Source organism: Peromyscus eremicus, chromosome 2 (genome assembly GCF_949786415.1).
Source record: "Peromyscus eremicus chromosome 2, PerEre_H2_v1, whole genome shotgun sequence".
NCBI classification, from domain to species: domain Eukaryota; kingdom Metazoa; phylum Chordata; class Mammalia; order Rodentia; family Cricetidae; genus Peromyscus; species Peromyscus eremicus.
This window is the reverse complement of record NC_081417.1, coordinates 159,646,026-159,663,454: the sequence shown is the minus strand read 5'-3', so window position 1 is coordinate 159,663,454 and position 17,429 is coordinate 159,646,026. Positions and strand designations below refer to the sequence as shown.

Genomic DNA, 17,429 nt, shown 5'->3' with positions numbered 1-17,429 from the left:
TTTATGTCAGTACCATGCTGTTTTTTATTACTATAGCTCTGTAGTAGTAGAGCTTGAAGTCAAAGATGGTAATTCCTCCAGAAGTTCCTTTATTGTACAGGATTGTTTTAGCTGTACTGTTTTTTTTTTTTCCATATGAAGTTGAGTATTGTTCTTTCAAGGTCTGTGAAGAATTATGTTAGGATTTTAATGGGGAATGCATTGACTCTGTAGATCTGTAGATCACTTTTGGTAGGATGGCCATTTTTACTATATTAATCCTGCAGATCCATGAGCATGGGAGGTCGTTCTGTCTTCTGATATCTTCTTTAATCTTTTTCTTCAAAGACTTGAAGTTTTTATCATACAGGTCTTTCACTTGTTTGATTAGAGTTACCCTAAGATATTTTACATAATTTGTGACTATTGTGAAGGATGTTGTTCCTGATTTCTTCCTCAGCCCATTTATCGTTTACTGATTTTTGTGGGGTTAATCTTGTATCCAGCCACTTGACTAAAGGTGTTCATTAACTATAGGAGTTCCCTGGTAGAATTTTTGGGGTCGCTTATGTATGGTGTAGCTAGAGTTTTCCTGCCTGGCCCACAGTCAGGACAAATCTTTGTCACCCGCCAGTCCCACAGCCACTCAGACCCAACCAAGTAAACACAGAGACTTATATTGGTTACAAACTGTATGGCCGTGGCAGGCTTCTTGCTAACTGTTCTTACAGCTTAAATTAATCCATTTCTATAAATCTATACCTTGCCACATGGCTCATGGCTTACCAGGATCTTCACATGTGGCTTGTCATGGTGGCGCTGGCAGTGTCTCCCTGACTCAGCCTTCCACTTCCCAGAATTCTCTTCTCTGTTTGTCCCGCCTATCCTTCCTGCCTGGCTACTGGCCAATCAGTGTTTTATTTACTAACCAATCAGAGCAACACATTTGACATACAGAACATCCCACAGCATATGGTATCATGTCATCTGCAAATAATGATACTTTGACTTCTTCCTTTCCAATTTTTGTTCCTTTAATCTCCTTCAGTTGTCTTATTGTGATAGCAAAGACTTCAAGTACTGTATGAAATAGGTATGGAGAGTGTGGACAGCCTTGTCTTGTTCTTGATTTAAGTGAAATTGCTTTGAGTTTCTCTCCATTTAATTTGATGTTGGCAGTTGGCTTGCTGTATACTGCTTTTATTATGTTTAGGTATGTCCCTTGTATCCCTTATCTCTCCATACTTTTATCATGTTGGATTTTGTGAAAGGCTTTTTAAGCATCTAATGAAATAATCATGTAGTTTTATTTCCTTTCAGTTTGTTTATATGATGGATCACAGAATCCTGGTGTCACCTTATCTGTGTGGCTAATGGCTTTAATTTGTCAGTTAGTGACTTCTACAAGCTTCCATTTAGGATTTTTCACCGTTAGTTTCTCATATATCACCAGATACTGAACAGATGCTGAACGTACCTAAGCAGGAAACTCCAACAACTGGACCATCCACAGACGCTGAGGGAGGTGTCTCGTGGACCCTGTCCACTGCTGCACTGAGCATGGCGTCTGGCATAAGCCAGCACAGCTGCAGCAGCACCACTGGCCACGTCCCGCCCCTACACTCAGGTACCACTTTTGCCTTTTGATGAGAAAAGAAACCATTGATACCACCTGCTTAGTTATAATTTCTGTGTCTTACCCAATTTTCCCTGTCTTTTATTCAGTAAACCTAGTTAAGAAATGTCACCGTGTTTGTATGGTTATGTATTACAGACTGTTTCTTAAGTACACTGTGTGTTAATAGGATCCGTTGGTGTATGTGGAGCCCTTAGAACTGCTGGGGACAGTGGTGCTGAGGTTCTGTGTGTTCACCATTATTAATGCAGTTCTCTGTGGACCACATCGGGTCATAGTGTGGCTGTTTTTTTTTCCCAAGAAATGTATTTTATGTGTATGGGTGTTTTGCCTTCATATATATATATATATATATATATATATATATATATATATATGTATGTATGTATGTATGTATGTGTGTGTGTGTGTGTGTGTGTGTGTGTGTGTGTGTGCCTGGTGCCCACAGAGGCTAGAAGAGGGTGCCATATCCCCTGAGACTGGAGTTAGATGTGGTTGTAAGCCACCATGTGGGTGCTGGGAACCAAACCTGGGCCGTCTACAAGAACAGCTAGTGCTCTTAACCTCTGAGCTAACTCTCTAGCCCCTTTCTCTGATGTTTTAAAAAAGTGTCTTTCACATGTTGAATGTATACTGGCAACTAGATGAGTCACACATACGTTCTCATTTTTGTGTTAACTTGCTAAGTCAGTGGTGAAAGGGAGGAGTCGGCTCCCTCAGAGTTGGTACAGGATGCACCCAGACGTCAGATTCTCAGCACAAAGATTTATGTGCCCCAGAGGAACAAAGGTCAGGGAATAAGACAAAGACAGGGTAGAGGATGAGGAAGAAGGGGAAGGGAACAAGGTAGAGGGGACAGGGTTGTTTTCCTGGAGGGACAAAGGACTGCCTCTGCATAGAGGGGAGACAGGCGTGACCCATAGGCAAATGAGTTTATAAAGGTAAAAAGGGAAACCCCGTGTTAGGATGAGGTGGTTGATTTTGATTGGATATGTTAATCAGGGTAGTCACAAGGGGGCTTTTGATTGCTGGACTTCAATACTCTGATAGCTGGACCTTGGCAGTCAGCCTCAGGGGGAGGACGTGGCCAAATAAGGGAATAGACCTTGGTGGCTGGCTTTAGAAATGTCATCTAACAGTTTTTAGCAAGGGGGAGAAGGGTCAAAGGTCAAATTTGCCATGCTCGAACCCTTTAAGCAGAGCATGCCCTTTACAGCATACTTACTCAATAAATTATTCTGCTCTTCCCATTGCCTCCTGTCCTTTGACTTTCTGGTTTTTCATAGTGACTTGATGGTGTAATGGCGACACATCTCTAAATTGGTTAGGGTTGTCTCTAGCTCACCTTTGCTCACCTTCTGTGGCCTATTGGCTCGTGTGCTGAGCAGTTGCCGAGAAGGTCTCTGTCCTTCATTCTTGGAAGCTGTGCTGTTCACTTTTCTCACTGCAGTGACAGACTTCCTGACTCCCACAACCTGAAGGAAATGGGGGACTTTGGGCTCGTGATTGAAGGGTATACCCCAGCCCCTCACAGTAACGCTGCCTTGCCTCCCCACTGTGATGGACTGTACCCCCCAAAACAACAGACACCTCCCCCAACAAGATCCCCACACCCCACACCCAAAAATGCCCAGATAGACAATGTGAAGCTGCTCTTGTCCCAAAGGCCTAGCTCAGTTCTGATAGAACTGTCCCTGGCTAATGGAAACATACTTTGCTCTCACAGGACTATTGGGAGGAATCGTGTTAGTAACAACTGATCTCGCCAACCTGACTGCATTTCAATCTTCATGCCTCTTTGCTTTCTGGAAAGCTTAGTGCCTGGGTTTACAGCCTTGCCCTGGAGTGACCTCCTGTCTGACAAATTCGATCACAGGGCATTCCTTGTGACCTTTAGTACTTATGTGTGACAACTAAGGCATAACCTGAAGAAGTAACTTCCCGTGTCACTTGCCTGTGAGTGGTAAGCAGGCCATCAAATTGTTCTCCACCCGCCATTGCCGTTATAGTTCCAGGGACTAGTTAAGATGGAGTGTGAGACACAAGACGTCTATAGGTGTACGTGATTAAAAATAATAAATCCTTTATTTTAATGTGCATAAGAAGTGGCTGAGCTGAGTAACCCTGCTGGCCATCTTGACCTGAGTAATCTTCAGCAGACACTGTTAGCTTGTTGTGGTACACTTGAGAAGTGTGCTGACATATAAAATAGGTTCTGCTGAAATGTAAGTCTCAGGTAGGATTGATGATACATAAAAATGTGCTTTCTGGCTAGGGTGAATTATGTTAAAAATCAATACTATTTCAAGCCCAAGAATTTAGAAAATGAATAACACATTTCTAAATAGTCCATGGATCAAAGAAAAAGTCAAAAATGGACTTTGAAATATTTTGAAATAAATACTGAGAGTACAGCATACTAAAATTTATAGGCATCAGTAAAACAGACAATTAACTCTAAATGCTGATAATTGAGAAGTAATCTTTTTGGGGTTGGGATGAAGTTCGTGACTCAGTTTCTCTGTATAGCTCTGGCTGTCTTGGAACTCACTCTGTAGACCAGGCTGGCCTTGAACTCACAGAGATTCTCCTGCCTCTGCGTCTTGAGTGGTGAGACTAAAGGTATGTGCCACCACACCTGTGTGATTGGTGATTTTTTATTGGATGCCAGTTATGTTAAATGAGTCACAGTGTTTTCTATTCCTGAGAACATTTCGAGCTTTATTTTGAGACCCAGTTGATTTTCCTGGAAACAGACTGGTTCTTTCAGATCTCACATTAAAAGTCTGTCAAGCCAGGACTGGCTCTGCACACTCCAGGCCCGATCGCCCCTGCTACCAATCGTCCATACCACAGAAAGCCAAGACTTTCTTTTTTCTTTTTAAAATGTGTATATGTGCATGTGTGCATGCTCCTGTATAATTTATGTGTGTGCAAGTCGGAGGACGACTCTTAGGGGTCAGTTCTTTCCTTTTGCGTGGATTCCTGGGATCAAATTCAAGTCCCCAGCTTGGTGACAACACCTCTACCTACTGAGCCATCTTGCTGGCCCAGAATGAGGTTTTCTGATCTGGCTAATGAAAGAAGCATGTTCTTTAAGCTTGAGCTGTCATTCCCTAGAACTCAAGGCCAACCCTCCCCTGAGTGCTCTGGGGACTGTCTGTCTGTCTGTCTCTCCATCCTCTCTATGCAGACTTCTCTGCGCTTCTCCAGAAGCTCTAACCCCACCCCTGAGGGAGTTAATTAGACTCCATCTGAGGCTCAGGGCCCTGAAACCTTTTACTTCATTGTGTTCATTGTTTAAGGCAAGAAAGTCATGCTACTCTGCTGGCCATAGCAGATAAGTTGATTCAAAACAGGTCAGAGCTTTTGGAAGTAGCATGGGCTAGAACTAACCTGGCTACCACAGTACTGCGTAGCCTTGAGAAGGTAGAAAGGGTCTTGGGAGACCCACCATAGCACCCACCATGATCTCTTCCTGAAAGTAGTCACTTCTTATAAACAGCTCAGAATCCGTGTACAGGTGCATGCAGGAGTACATGTGAAGAATCCGTGTACAGGTACACCCAAGTGTACATGGGAAAAATCCGTGTACAGGTGCATGCAGGTGTACATGTGAATGAAGTGGATGGATGCTCTCCTGCATGTAAAGTGTATGAGATGGCCGTGTACTGTTAAACTCCCTGTGGAGTGGGAAGTGGGGTGAATTGTAGTGTTTGTGGAGAAAAGTCAGTGGGCAGATGAGCCTCTGTGTTCATGCTTGTCTATCTGTGCATAAAGAAAGTAGAAGGGTGGAGGAGATGAATGGTTTTCTGTGGGAGAATGGAAAAAGAACTGGGTAGACAGTGGAAAGGACAGGGAAGATTTACAAAACTGATTTTTAAAACTTGATGTTTGAATTGTGAATATGTTACCCATTTAAATAACCAGTTGAGCTAGGGATGGTGGTGCACGCCTTTAATACCGGCACTTGAGAAGCAGAGGCAGGTGGTTCTCTGTGAGTTCAAGGACAACCTGGTTTGTATAGAAAGTTCCAGGGCAGCCTACATAGAGAGACTTTGTCTCCAAGAAACAAGTAAAAAAAAATTCAAGGGCTAAATGTACTTGTAATCCCAGTGCTCAGGAGACTGGCACAGGAGGATCACGAATTCAGGACAGGTAGGTTGCCTAGTAAGTTCCAAACTCTATTTCTAAATTAATAATTTTGACCAAAAATCTAAAAATGTAAGGACATGGAAAATGTTTATAATAGCAAGATCTAAATAAATGTCTGTATAGTATTATAATCATAAAGTGCATATACATGAAAAGTATAAAGAAAGATGAGAAGAATTTTTGTACTCTACTGATGGTTTTATATTCTAACAATTACATTTGTAGAAATTTATTGAAAGGCAGTTACAAAATAAAAAATAAATAATTGCCATTAATTATTAAATCTGTTTTCTGTGATCTCAGCAGAGGGTGTTGCCTTAGCGTGTAAGCCCTGGACCCTGAGAACACAGCCGTCTCCCCTGACTGCAGAAGAATTTAAGCATGTGGGGCTCACAGCAGCTGTCCTCTCTGCACACACGCAGAAGGAAGAACAGAACTATGTTGACAGCTTCCGGGAAAAGATCCTGACCTCACCCTACAGCTGCTATCTTCAGCCAGAAGGCAGAAACAATGCTCCATACTCCTGGGTTCAAGGTGGTTACATTTCAGAACGTATCCCTTTCCTCTTTGGATTATTATAAATCATATACAACTGTCCTCTGTGTCAGTGGAAGATTGCTTCCGGGAAGGACTACCTGACACACTGGCACCCAAATCCACAGACACTCAAGGCCTTCATATCAAAGGGCATAATATTTGTGCATGATGTACTCATGCCTCCCATGTCCTTTAGCTGACCTTTTATTCAATGCTTAACACAGTGTATATTGTTATAATTGAAGGGGTAATGGGGAAGTCTGTACATGGCCTTTTCTTTCTGAATATTTTCAGTCCTTGGTTGGCCAGAGCTGCAGGTAAGGCACCTGTGGCTATGCAGGGCCAGCTCTACGAGGGAGAACGGTGAAGAAGGTGGGGAGAAGGGTGAAGAATGGGGGTTGGTCCCAAAAGACTGAGATGTGGCAGTCACTTATCTCACAGTTTACCTGGACCTTACTAGAGTCTGGGCCTGAGGACAATTTTTACAAGAAGCCTATAAGGTGTTAGAAGTGACTTACTTTAGTGCACAGATTTTTACCTAGAATTTTTGTTGAATTAGAACAACTCTTTGCTTTTTTTAGAGCAGTTACTATTGACTAATATTTAATTCATTAGAAAGTATTTAAAGTCACCGGCAGTGACTTTCTCTTGGTTGTTACTTTTCTGTAATATGCCTCTGTCTTTATCGCTTCATCAGGCTCTCCTTCTAAGCAGGCCAGATGTGCTGGAAGTGAGAGACAGAAGCACAAACGGAGGAAGTTGCCATTGCCTTTGGACCCCAGCAGCCCCAGCGCTGACTTCTGTTCCCCTGTCAGAGGACTCCTTCCGGATGTACAGCCCTGGGTCCCTTCTGTTGTCCCCTCTCCTCATGCTGCAAGCCTAGCTCTCCCGTCAGCCCTGGTAGCTCCCGGCCAGGCCCCTTATCTCCTTTCATCTCTTCCCCTCCAAGATGTGGCCTCTCTGGGAGTAGGGGCCTCTGCAGGCTGGGGAGCTGCAGCTGAATGTCCACCTCTGTCCGCTGGCCAGCAGTCTGTTTCAGCTCTCCCTTCTGCTTACTTGGATACATTCATGACCATTTTCCTGCACAACTCCCCCATCTTTCCTCTGTGGTCAGCATCGTTCTCCCCAAACCCACTCCTGGGGGCCGAAGGTTCTTCTGAAATGACACCCTTAGTGCCAGCAACGGCTCCAAACCTGGAACCAGCTTCTTCAGACCATAGCCAAAGGAGAACGGAGGAGACCTGGGAGACACATGGTGCAGAGCATCCATTCATTAGTTCAAGGAGCAGTTCGCCGTTACAGTTAAATTTACTCCAGGAAGAAATGCCTGCACCGTCTGAATCTCCAGATCCAGTGAGAAGAGGTGTTGGCCCAGAGGCTGAGTGTGTAAGTATTGCTGCTAGTACCTGAGTGAGTGAGGAAATCTGGGTCCTCTTACCAAGTCAGAGGCTCAGCACTGCCAGGCGGTGGTGGCGCACGCCTTTAATCCCAGACCTCAGGGAGCAGAAGCAGGCGGATCTCTGTGAGTTCAAGGCCAGCCTGGTCTACAGAGTGAGTTCCAGGACAGCCAGGACTGTTAGAGAAACCCTGTCTTGGAAAAAGAAAAAAAAAGGCTCAGCACCGACCGCCTGGTCACTAGTAGGCGGCCCGCCTCACAGCTGCGATTAAGACTGAGCCGTGCTTTGTGCAAGGGAGAGTGAGTGCATCCCTGGCCACTTGTGGAACAGAAACGGAGTCTGTTCTTGATGCTTGGGGACGGGTTTCACAAATTCTGGGTTTCCTCTACCTTTCAAAATTTGGTATCCAGGAATTAAACTTAATGTGTTCATTCCCTATAAGTTATATTATAAATTATAGCTGGAGTTGTGGTCTAGTAAGGGAAATAAGCCATATGGCAGGATATGAATTTAGAATTCATACTTTTAAATTTTTTAGTTAAAATATATCATTCTTCCCTTTCCTTTTCCTCCTTCAGGTCCTCCCATGGATCCCCCTTACTCTCCTCAAAGTTACGGCCATTTTGTTTTTTTATTGTTGTTAATAGGGGTGTGTGTGTACCCCTAAATATAGACATACAAAAGATGTGTATTCTAAATATGTAAATTCAGTATGCTCAGTCTATGTAGTGTTACTTTTATGTATATGATTTCAGGGCTTACTAGTTGGTATTGGGTAATCCTGGGGAAGACTGTTTTCTCCCATTCTTGGCATAGCTAGTTCCTTATGCTCTTTGTCTAGGGTTGGGGCCCCGTGGTTTTTTCCTCTTTCCATGTTGACATGTCTATTGGTGGTGTCCTTGTTCAGGTCTTGTGTAGGCAGCCATATTGTTGAGAATTTATGGGCATAGCTTCCCTGACATTTTTAGGAGGCATGGTCTCACAGTAGACATCCTGTCCCTCTGGCTCTTAAAATATGATGCCTCCTCTTTAGAGATGTAGAATTCCTGCTTTTCTGTGTTTACACAGATGAGTTGGAGTCACTGTTTGGCATCATCAGAAAGTGGGCAGCTTATCCTGCCATTTTTACACATATCATTGTCAAAATGGAAAAATTTTTAGGTAAATTTCCTTTAACTTGACAAACTCTACTTAAAAAGGCATTTCCAGATTTATTTACCAGACTAATCTTCAGAATCTGTCCTTCCTGAATTGAGGTGTAGAATCAAAGTGTTTTATTTTATGTAGTTGAGTATTTTGTCAGCATGCATGTTATATGTACCAGGTGCATGCAATGCCCTTAGAAGCCAGAAGAGGCAGCTGGATCCCCTGGAGCTGGAGTTTACAGACAGTTGTGAGCAGCCGTGTGGGTGCTGGGAACTGAACCCGGGTCCTCTGTAAGAACATCAGGGGCTCTCTGAGATGTCTCCCCAACCCCTTCACTCACTTGATAGCCTGAATGACCAAAGCTTGGGGGCTAGGAAGTAAGACAGCAGCCCAGCAGCTGGATAATGTTTCAGGGGCTAAGAGTGCCTGCTGTGCATCATGAGGGCCCTGCAGAGCCCGACACACATTAGCTGTCTAGCAAGCTCCTGGAACTCCAGCTCCCAAGGATCCCAAGTCCTTCTCTGGCCTCTGCAGACACTTGTACACCTGTACACAACACATAATACATATTTTTAACTTAAGTGTATTTATTTTGGTGAGGGGTGGGGTGGGTACTAATTGCCGCAGTGTGTATGTGGAGGTCAAAGGACAACTCGGGAATTGGTTCTTTCCTTACACCATGTGGGTCTTAGGATCACACTCAGGTCATCGAGCTTGGCCGTAGGGTACTTTTACCCACTGAGCCAGCTTGCTGACCTAATCAAACAAATGTAAGACTTTCACATCGGAGCTCTGTCACCGGTTAGATGGGCTAGCTTCAGTGGGGCATTTGACTCAGCTTGCCTTTGTTTATGAAAAAGGTAGGAAGATGGCAGCCTCGTAACTTATGCCGAGATTGGATGATGCAGTATTTATGTGCTGCTTCCCCAGTGCATCTTTCTTTTCAGAAGACTGGGACTTTGTTTTCTCCTGGAGTTTGACACACTGTGCTTAGAACATATAAAATGTCCAAGCATGCTTGCCAGATGACAGAAACTAACGAAAGCCCACACTTGTATGGTACCTGGCATGCAGCCAGTGTTTGGAATGCAGGAGTACCAAAGAAATTTTAACCACATTCTTGGTCAGGCTTAAGAGTCTCATTCTATTCAATATGTAAAGTTGGAGTTCTGCTGCTAACCAGTTCTCGGGGTGTTAAAGTGCCTTTGTGTCCTCCCTTCCAGCACTGTGATACAGGTGACGGTGGCAGAAGGAGCAGTCACTGTGCCACCGGGGAACTGGCCATGGCATCAGTGCATCAGGAGTCTCTGTCTACAGCTGCCTCAGGTAGTGACCAGGAAAAACAGCTTTCACATTATTACCAGATCACTGTGTCCAAGGCCTTCTAACTTGGACACCAATGAATGAGGAAAGTTTGGGGTTTTTTTCCCTTCTTTTTATAGGCTTTCTTGGGGGCGTGCTTATATTTGACAAAATTGGCATTGCTATAACTGTTACAGTCACCACTCAGAATGTTCCTCTGTGTGTGTGCGCATGTGTGTATATATATATATATTTAGTATTCCTGGTATAGCTGTTACAGTCACCACTCAGAATGTTCCTCTGTGTGTGTGCGTGTGTGTATGTGTGTGCGTGCGTGTGCATGTGTGTGCGTGCGTGTGCGTGTGTGTGTGTGTGTGTGTGTGTGTATGTAATATTCCTGGTATAGCTGTTATAGTCACCACTCAGAGTGTTCCTGTTGCTCTAGAAAGTTCTTCTGCAGCCACTCCTGTCTGTGTTGCTTCCCTCATTGCTGTGACAGAATGTCTGACGAAGCAACTTAGAGGAGGGAGGATTTGTCTAGGCTCTTGGTCCAGAGGGTCCAGTGCATCGTGGCGAGGAAGGAATGGAGGCGAGACCTTGGCACAGCAGACAGGAAACAGAGTTCAGACCTGGAGTGGGGCTGAGTTACAACCTTCAGAATCCTGCACACCCACCCAGTGACTCACCTCATGTACCGTGCCCCAAAGGTTGCACCACTTCCAGAACAGTGCCACAAGCCTGAGACCAAGTGCTCAGACGTGTGCCTGTGGGGGTGTTTCGTATTCACACTGACAGTTGACCACTGTGCTCGTCCTCGGTCCTGGCATGCCGATGGTGTGCTTCCTGCCACTCCAGCTTCTGTAGCTTCACATCCCAAGTAAGACAGTGTGAGGGCTTTGGGTGTCAAAAGAATAATGCTGTTGAGATTCATCCTCGTTATGTGTATTGGTCGTCTGTTCCTTCCTGTTGCTCAAGAGGATTACATTGTGTGGATGGTTGTTGGGCTGTTTCTGGTCTGGGCCTATGGTCGTAATGCTATGAGCCATTTGGTAAGGGTCTGGTTAATGTCTTTAGAAACTGTCACTGCTGGGATGGCAGATGGTTGCCAGAGTTTGAACTCTTTGGCAAGTAAACTTCTGACAGGTGTTTTGCTGATCTTTGATAGGAAGCAGTAACGGCAGTATGTACTTGAGTAGCAGCGACTATTCTGAAATTTCTGAAAATGGACAGAGGTCCCAGGACAGACGGAGAAATGAAGCCTTTCCCGGGGTGGCTGAAGAATCCATCTGGAGAATGATAGAAGAGACGCCAGAGAGTGTTCTCATGACATACCAGGTGCCCGAGAGGTACGGAAGCACTTCTGAGAACGCTCCTGTGTGCTCGGAGGAGTGGTTTCTGTCGTTCAAACCAATTTCTGTTACAGTCTGTTTATGTTGTTGTGTCCATGTGTGATGTGCCGTGGCACACGTGGAAGCCTGACCTCTGTCTACCATGTATGTCCCGGGAATCAGATGCAGGCCGTTAGACCTGGTGAGAGGGGAGCACTCTCACGACTGTGGTGTGTGCATCAGAGGCAGCACCGGTCATCAGACGGGCCAGCGTGCCCCTTCCTTCTGAGCATCCCACTGGCGTTTGTTTGTTTGTTTGTTTGTTTGTAATGTGATTTTTCAGTATAAAGTGATTTTTAGTGTTTTATACAGTCATAGGAAAAGTGTGTTTACAAATGTATTGTTCATTTAAATTCAAGCAACAGATGGTTCTTGAAGGAAAGCCTGCAGCTGCACATGCGCAGATCCCTGCAGAACAAACACGCTGTTCACCAAAACCACAGAGACAAGAGCACATGAGCTGTGCTTCCAGGGGCATGTGGTCCAGGAGTTCCCTCTGCCCCTGGCAGAGGAGGGCTGAAGGAAATGCTTCATTTAAACGTCACACTTTGTCTCCCACCGAGAAGCAGAGGTCTACTGTGTCAGTGTGGCCGCTGATTCGGTTCTGTCACAAGTCAACAGAAAAGTGCCTCCCACTGGGAGAGGAGACTGTTCTCAGAGGCCTTTGCTGTGTTTAGGGGAAGAGAAGAGGTGCTGAGAGAAGACCTGGAAAAGCTCAACAGCATGGAGCAGCGGCAGCCCCAGTTCTCCTCTGCACAGAAGGAGGAGCTGGCCAGGGTGCCGTCCTGGATCCACAGCCACACTGCCCCTCAAGAAAGGCGCCTCCAAGTAAGCTCGTAATCGCTCAGACAGCGACTGTTGTGTGCCAGGTGACAGGTGCTCTTCACCTTCACAGTGTCTGTGTTTGAACAGCACAGGGTGTACGTGTGAGATAATTAGTGCAATGTGTACTAGGTTTTTAACACTGTCAGTAAAGTTCCTTAGAGAGGCATAAACAAACATCTATTCACCATAGTACTGTTGAAGGAAAAGCCGACTTGGAAACCAGTGAGTTGATTAGCTTAGATACAGCGCATGGGTGACCCCAGAACGGCCACATCACCAAAACCATCTCATCCCAGTATGAATGGTAACTTGATAGCATAGCTCCACAGGAGGACTCCTCCACACCCACCCGTCAGTGCCTTCTGCACACTGTAGACTCCCATCACCTCCTGGGAGCACAGGACACCTGAGGTGAAATTACAAAGAACTGGGAGCAGAGGCTGGAGTCTAAAGTGAGGGTCTCATGACTCTCCCTACCCCCGTTTTCTGTGGGGAGTATCAACCAGTCCCATCCTAAAGAGACCGTTCACTCTTGTGAGTAGTCAGAGTTCTCTCTTTATGTTTATCAGACAGCATTCCACAACCATGACGAAATAGTTCTCTTCCACCAGTCGGAATGTTCAGGATGGTCAGAGAGACATGGTTCAACTACTCATTCCCATTTGGAAGTTTAAATTCTGAGTATAAGAAAGGCCCACACTGAAGGAAGTTATCCCCCCCCCCCCCTTGCAGGAGCTCTGCTCCTCTAGAGCTCCATAACCGTTTCCTTTCCATTGTTGGTGCACCAAGAGCCCAGAAACACAAACTCCGGTCAATCTTACGCATTAATCTCTTACTATGTAACGGACTAGCAAGCCAGGGTTGCGATACCATATGGCTTTGAACTACCATCCTTCTGAATCAGTCTGCAGACTTTCCTTTGTCAGATCCTTTCTTTTTTTTTTCAAGTGTTTTATTTTTTGTGTGTGGATGTTCACCTGCATATGTCTGTGCACTCACATGCATTCCTGGTCCCTCAGAGGAAGGAAGAGGGCACCAGATCCTCTAGAACAGAAGTTAGGGGTGGTTGTGAGCTGACCTGTGTGTGCTGGGATCTAACCAGCTCCTCTTAACCACCGAGCTGACCTGTGTGTGCTGGGATCTAACCAGCTCCTCTTAACCACCGAGCCATCTCTACACACATACACACACACACACACACACACACACACACACACACATACACACACACCTTCAGCATTTCTTCTAATGCAGATATGGTGAGATCATGCCCCCTTCCCCAGCCTTGTTTGGCTGTATCAGCTGCTGCCTTTGGGCCTCCAGGGTTTCTGCTGAGGCATCTGCTGACCATCTTGCTAAGAATCCCATGTGTGTGGTGCATCCTCTCCTGCTTGGTTTGACTGTTTGGTTATGTGTCTGGGTGTGTGCCTCTGAGCTGATCCCCTTGGAGGCCACTGAGATTGTTGGATGCTGTATCATGTCTTTACTGAATCCGGAAGATTTTCAGCTTTGTTTTCCAGTACGCCCTCTTCCTTCCTTTCCCTCCCTTTGCTTCCTCTGTGGCTGTGTAGTCCTCTCGGACCACAGAAGCTTTAAATGCTGCTCACGCTGTCTGCTTTTCCTTCGTGATGACTGTCCGTTATCTTCAAGATCTCAGTTCTCACTTTCCCCAGATTTCCCTTTGAAGTCCTCCAGGGAGGTTTTGATGTTGTTCTTGTTGTTTATCTGTTTTGTCTTTTTGGGGTGCAGAACTTGTTGTTGGTTTCTTTGTAGGTGTCCTCTTACTTCTTCCTGTAACTCTTTTCCCTGGCCTCTCTTTTAGTTAGGTTTCTATTGTGACAGAAGCACCATAACCAAACAACTCAGGGAAGAAAGGACTTACTCACCTCACAGATGATACAGTCTACAGGGAAGTCAGGGCAGGAACTCAAGACAGGAGCTGATGCAGAGGCCATGGAGGAACACTCTTTACTGGGTAGCTTCCCCATGGCTTGCTCAGTCTGCTTTCTTACAGCACCCAGTACTACCAGCCAGGGGTGGCACCGCCCACAGTGAGCTGGGCCCTGCCCCATCAATCAGTAATCAAGAAAGTGCCCCACAGACTTGCCTACAGGCCAGTTTGGTGGAGGCCTTTTCTCAGTTGAGATTCCTCTTCCCAGATGTGTCTAGGTCTGTGTCAGGCCGACAAAGCCAACCAGTGCGTCTTCTTTAGATGACATTAACATCACTTAACACACTTGCCTTTGTTCTCTTTTGGAGAGTTGTGTCGCCGGTGAAGACAGAGGTTCAGTTGGTGGCACTGCAGAGGCCCATGAACAGCACCCAGCTGAAGACACCAGTTGAGCACCTGTGAAGATGTCTGTCACACGTTTCCAGGTCATGTGGGGCATGGAGATGTCTGTGTGACTTAACTAAACTCTTAACTCTTAAACGACAGTCATCAACATTAAGATGTTTCACGTTGGGTAGCACTGGGATCAAGCCCAAGGCTTTGCTCACTCTAGTCTGACGCTCTCTACGGCTGTCCTGGATCCCCAGCCCTCCCTTCCTGGTCTTTAATGGATGATATTTTCCCAAAGCAGGCGTTTGCATAGGCTCTTGTTCCTGATAGTAAAACCGCCAATGGGAAGCCTTCTCTAGCTTAGCTGTCTTCTGAAGACAGCAGACTGCCTCTGAAGAGGTATGTGTCCGATACAACTTGATTCCAGAAGTCCCTCTGAGTAGGTTACAGGTAGAGTGAGTCCCCAGCCTTAGCTTTCTTTGTTCTGTTGTTGTTGCGAAGTCAGTTTCCCGTTAGAATACTTGACTGTCCACAGGTTGTGTAGTTCACATGATGTTTTCCATGGATTTAACACATTGATCTAGGCTTTGTACAGCATGGTGCTTCCCTTCCTGATTATGATAAGACATTCCACCTTTCTCACAAAATATTAGAGTGCGTCCTTCTCTAGTAAATGTGGGAATCATGGATTGGTTGTTTGACCCCGTTCTTGTCCATGCACTTCCTGTTGATGTCGGCCTCTCACAGAAACTCCTTCCGTAAGATCTGTCTGCTTGAACAGGGCTTACTCTGGAGAATTCAAGTTAAGCCTTGCATGCTAAAAGAGCCGCTTACTCAGCCATAGTATTTTTTTACAGTTTTTTTTTTTTTTGTTATAAAATAAATGTGAAAAGTTTTTTAAATTATGTTATTGTTACTCTGGAGATGTATGTGCTTAAATGCTCAGCCTGACAGTTAACTTTTTCTCTTTGCCGAATCTACACAAAGAGGTCTTCATGTGGACAAGAGGCCGGATTGGCACTGCCTTTTGTTTGCCCTGGAACAGGGTAAGTGTTTGGGACCTGCGGAGTGAGAAACTGCCCTTCAGGGATCTCAGCCTTCTGGGACTGAAGTTCTGTCTGTCCGTTTGTCCACTCCCTACCCAGTGCTCTGGATTAGAGACGCCTGAGACTCAGCTTCAGATGACTGTGGGATCCACAGCATGCAGAGCCCGGGAAGGCACAGCAGGGAAGGAAGTCTGCAGTGGCCTCATGCGTGTTACTTACAGCAGGCTAACAGAGTGTTTTTCCTGTTGCTTTGTTTGGTTTTAGGAAAACACTTTTCTCTGACCGGTCATAGCTGTTGATAAATGTACTGTCATTGTGGTTAGGAGAAGGTAGTGACGACTGCTGGCCCCGTGCTCCAGCTCTGTGGCTTAGACTTCTCTAAAAGAATGGTTTTTCTGGCTGGCAGGCTGATTGGAAGGTGTCAGAAACAGTCTCAAATGCTGCCTATGAGATGCTTAGCATTTTCTGGTATTATGCACTTCCACATAAATGTTCCTGCTGTGTGAATAGAGACTTCTCATAGTCTGCTCCATCCTGGGAGTTATATGATGTCAGAGGCCTGCGTGGGTCATGGAGCTACTGGGATCATTCTGCATGGACACATACATCAGACCTGATGTGCTCTGGTGAGATGGGCCCTTTCCTGTTGGTTCTGGGTACTTGTTTCCTTATTTCTCTGCCTTAGTCACATCTTACGGGGTATGTATTATCCAGGCTTGATTTGAAACTGGTGCTGTAAGTCAGGCTGTAAAGCCCCCTAAGCAAGTCTCCCTCTACTGGGGATGCCGTTAGTGCACTCAGCAGCCCTGCTGCTCAGGCGGGTCCAGCAGAGATTGCTGCCCCCCATGGGGGCCAGACCCAGTGGAAACTGTTGTTCAAGCTTACTAACTTTTGTATTCATGACTATAGAATTGGTAACAAAAGTATGTATTGTAGACTTCATTGTTTACATAACTCTTTCCCCAAAGCTTTATTTTCTTGGGTCACAGGTCAAAATTTAAGGAAACAAGATGTTGTGTGAATGAATTAAATGAAATATCATTATAATTCGTAAGGTGGTAAATTTTAATCAAATTGCAATTTGTTTGTAATTAATTGTGAATTTGCTTGTACTTAATGGTTATTAATCTTTTCATTGATATCTTTTTTGAGTAAAAACAATAAACAATGTATGCGTAAAAGTGGAGAATGCTCTTCATTGTGTAAGCAAGCCTTGAGCATGTGTGATGTCAGCCAGAGCTACTTCCTGTGATCCCCTGAGGTTCTCGGTGTGAGCTCAGCATCACCTCTCACAACAGGTTTTGCCGCGTGTCTCCATTCCTGCTCTAGAAGAAAGGCATTTTCCAGTGTGTTAGTCCTCATTTGAGCCCTGAGAAGAATTCCCTGGGTCCTAGATGTTTGTATGTGTATACACGTGAATAATGCTATTAATTTATGCCAGTTTAGTAAAATTATCCAAATAATTCCTGAAGCTTCTGTAGGATGAGCTTGTATTTTACAGTCTGATTGTTACTTAAAGCAGCAAAATCTAGACATCAAAATATGGAGCCAGAGCCAGCAAGGCCTTAAGTCTCATGCCTTTCCAGTCATGTGTTCCTTCCTCTGATGACAACAGAAGGCAGACACAGTGTCTGCTCTGGCTGGCCAGTGTAAGTGCTCTGTAGAAATCATCTCATCTCCCCATCTTGAGAGCCCATGGTGGCTGTTACTCTCACTGTGCAGGGTAGGCTGCTGAGG

The 17,429-nt window shown here is 45.3% G+C and overlaps 1 protein-coding gene across 2 annotated transcripts in view; it reads left to right on the top strand.

Moving 5' to 3' along the window:
* Per3 (period circadian regulator 3) overlaps positions 1 to 16,257 on the top strand; it is a 51,279-nt gene extending 35,022 nt beyond the window's left edge. For both annotated transcript variants that reach the window (XM_059255445.1, XM_059255444.1), the window contains 8 exons: positions 1,433 to 1,606; positions 6,074 to 6,304; positions 7,005 to 7,693; positions 10,074 to 10,176; positions 11,318 to 11,498; positions 12,218 to 12,368; positions 14,625 to 15,692; positions 15,792 to 16,257. In XM_059255445.1, the coding sequence (XP_059111428.1) occupies positions 1,433 to 1,606; positions 6,074 to 6,304; positions 7,005 to 7,693; positions 10,074 to 10,176; positions 11,318 to 11,498; positions 12,218 to 12,368; positions 14,625 to 14,708 (1,613 nt within the window). In that variant the 3' untranslated portion in view covers positions 14,709 to 15,692; positions 15,792 to 16,257. The remainder of the gene's footprint in view (positions 1 to 1,432; positions 1,607 to 6,073; positions 6,305 to 7,004; positions 7,694 to 10,073; positions 10,177 to 11,317; positions 11,499 to 12,217; positions 12,369 to 14,624; positions 15,693 to 15,791) is intronic.
* Positions 16,258 to 17,429: the final 1,172 nt, after the last annotated feature.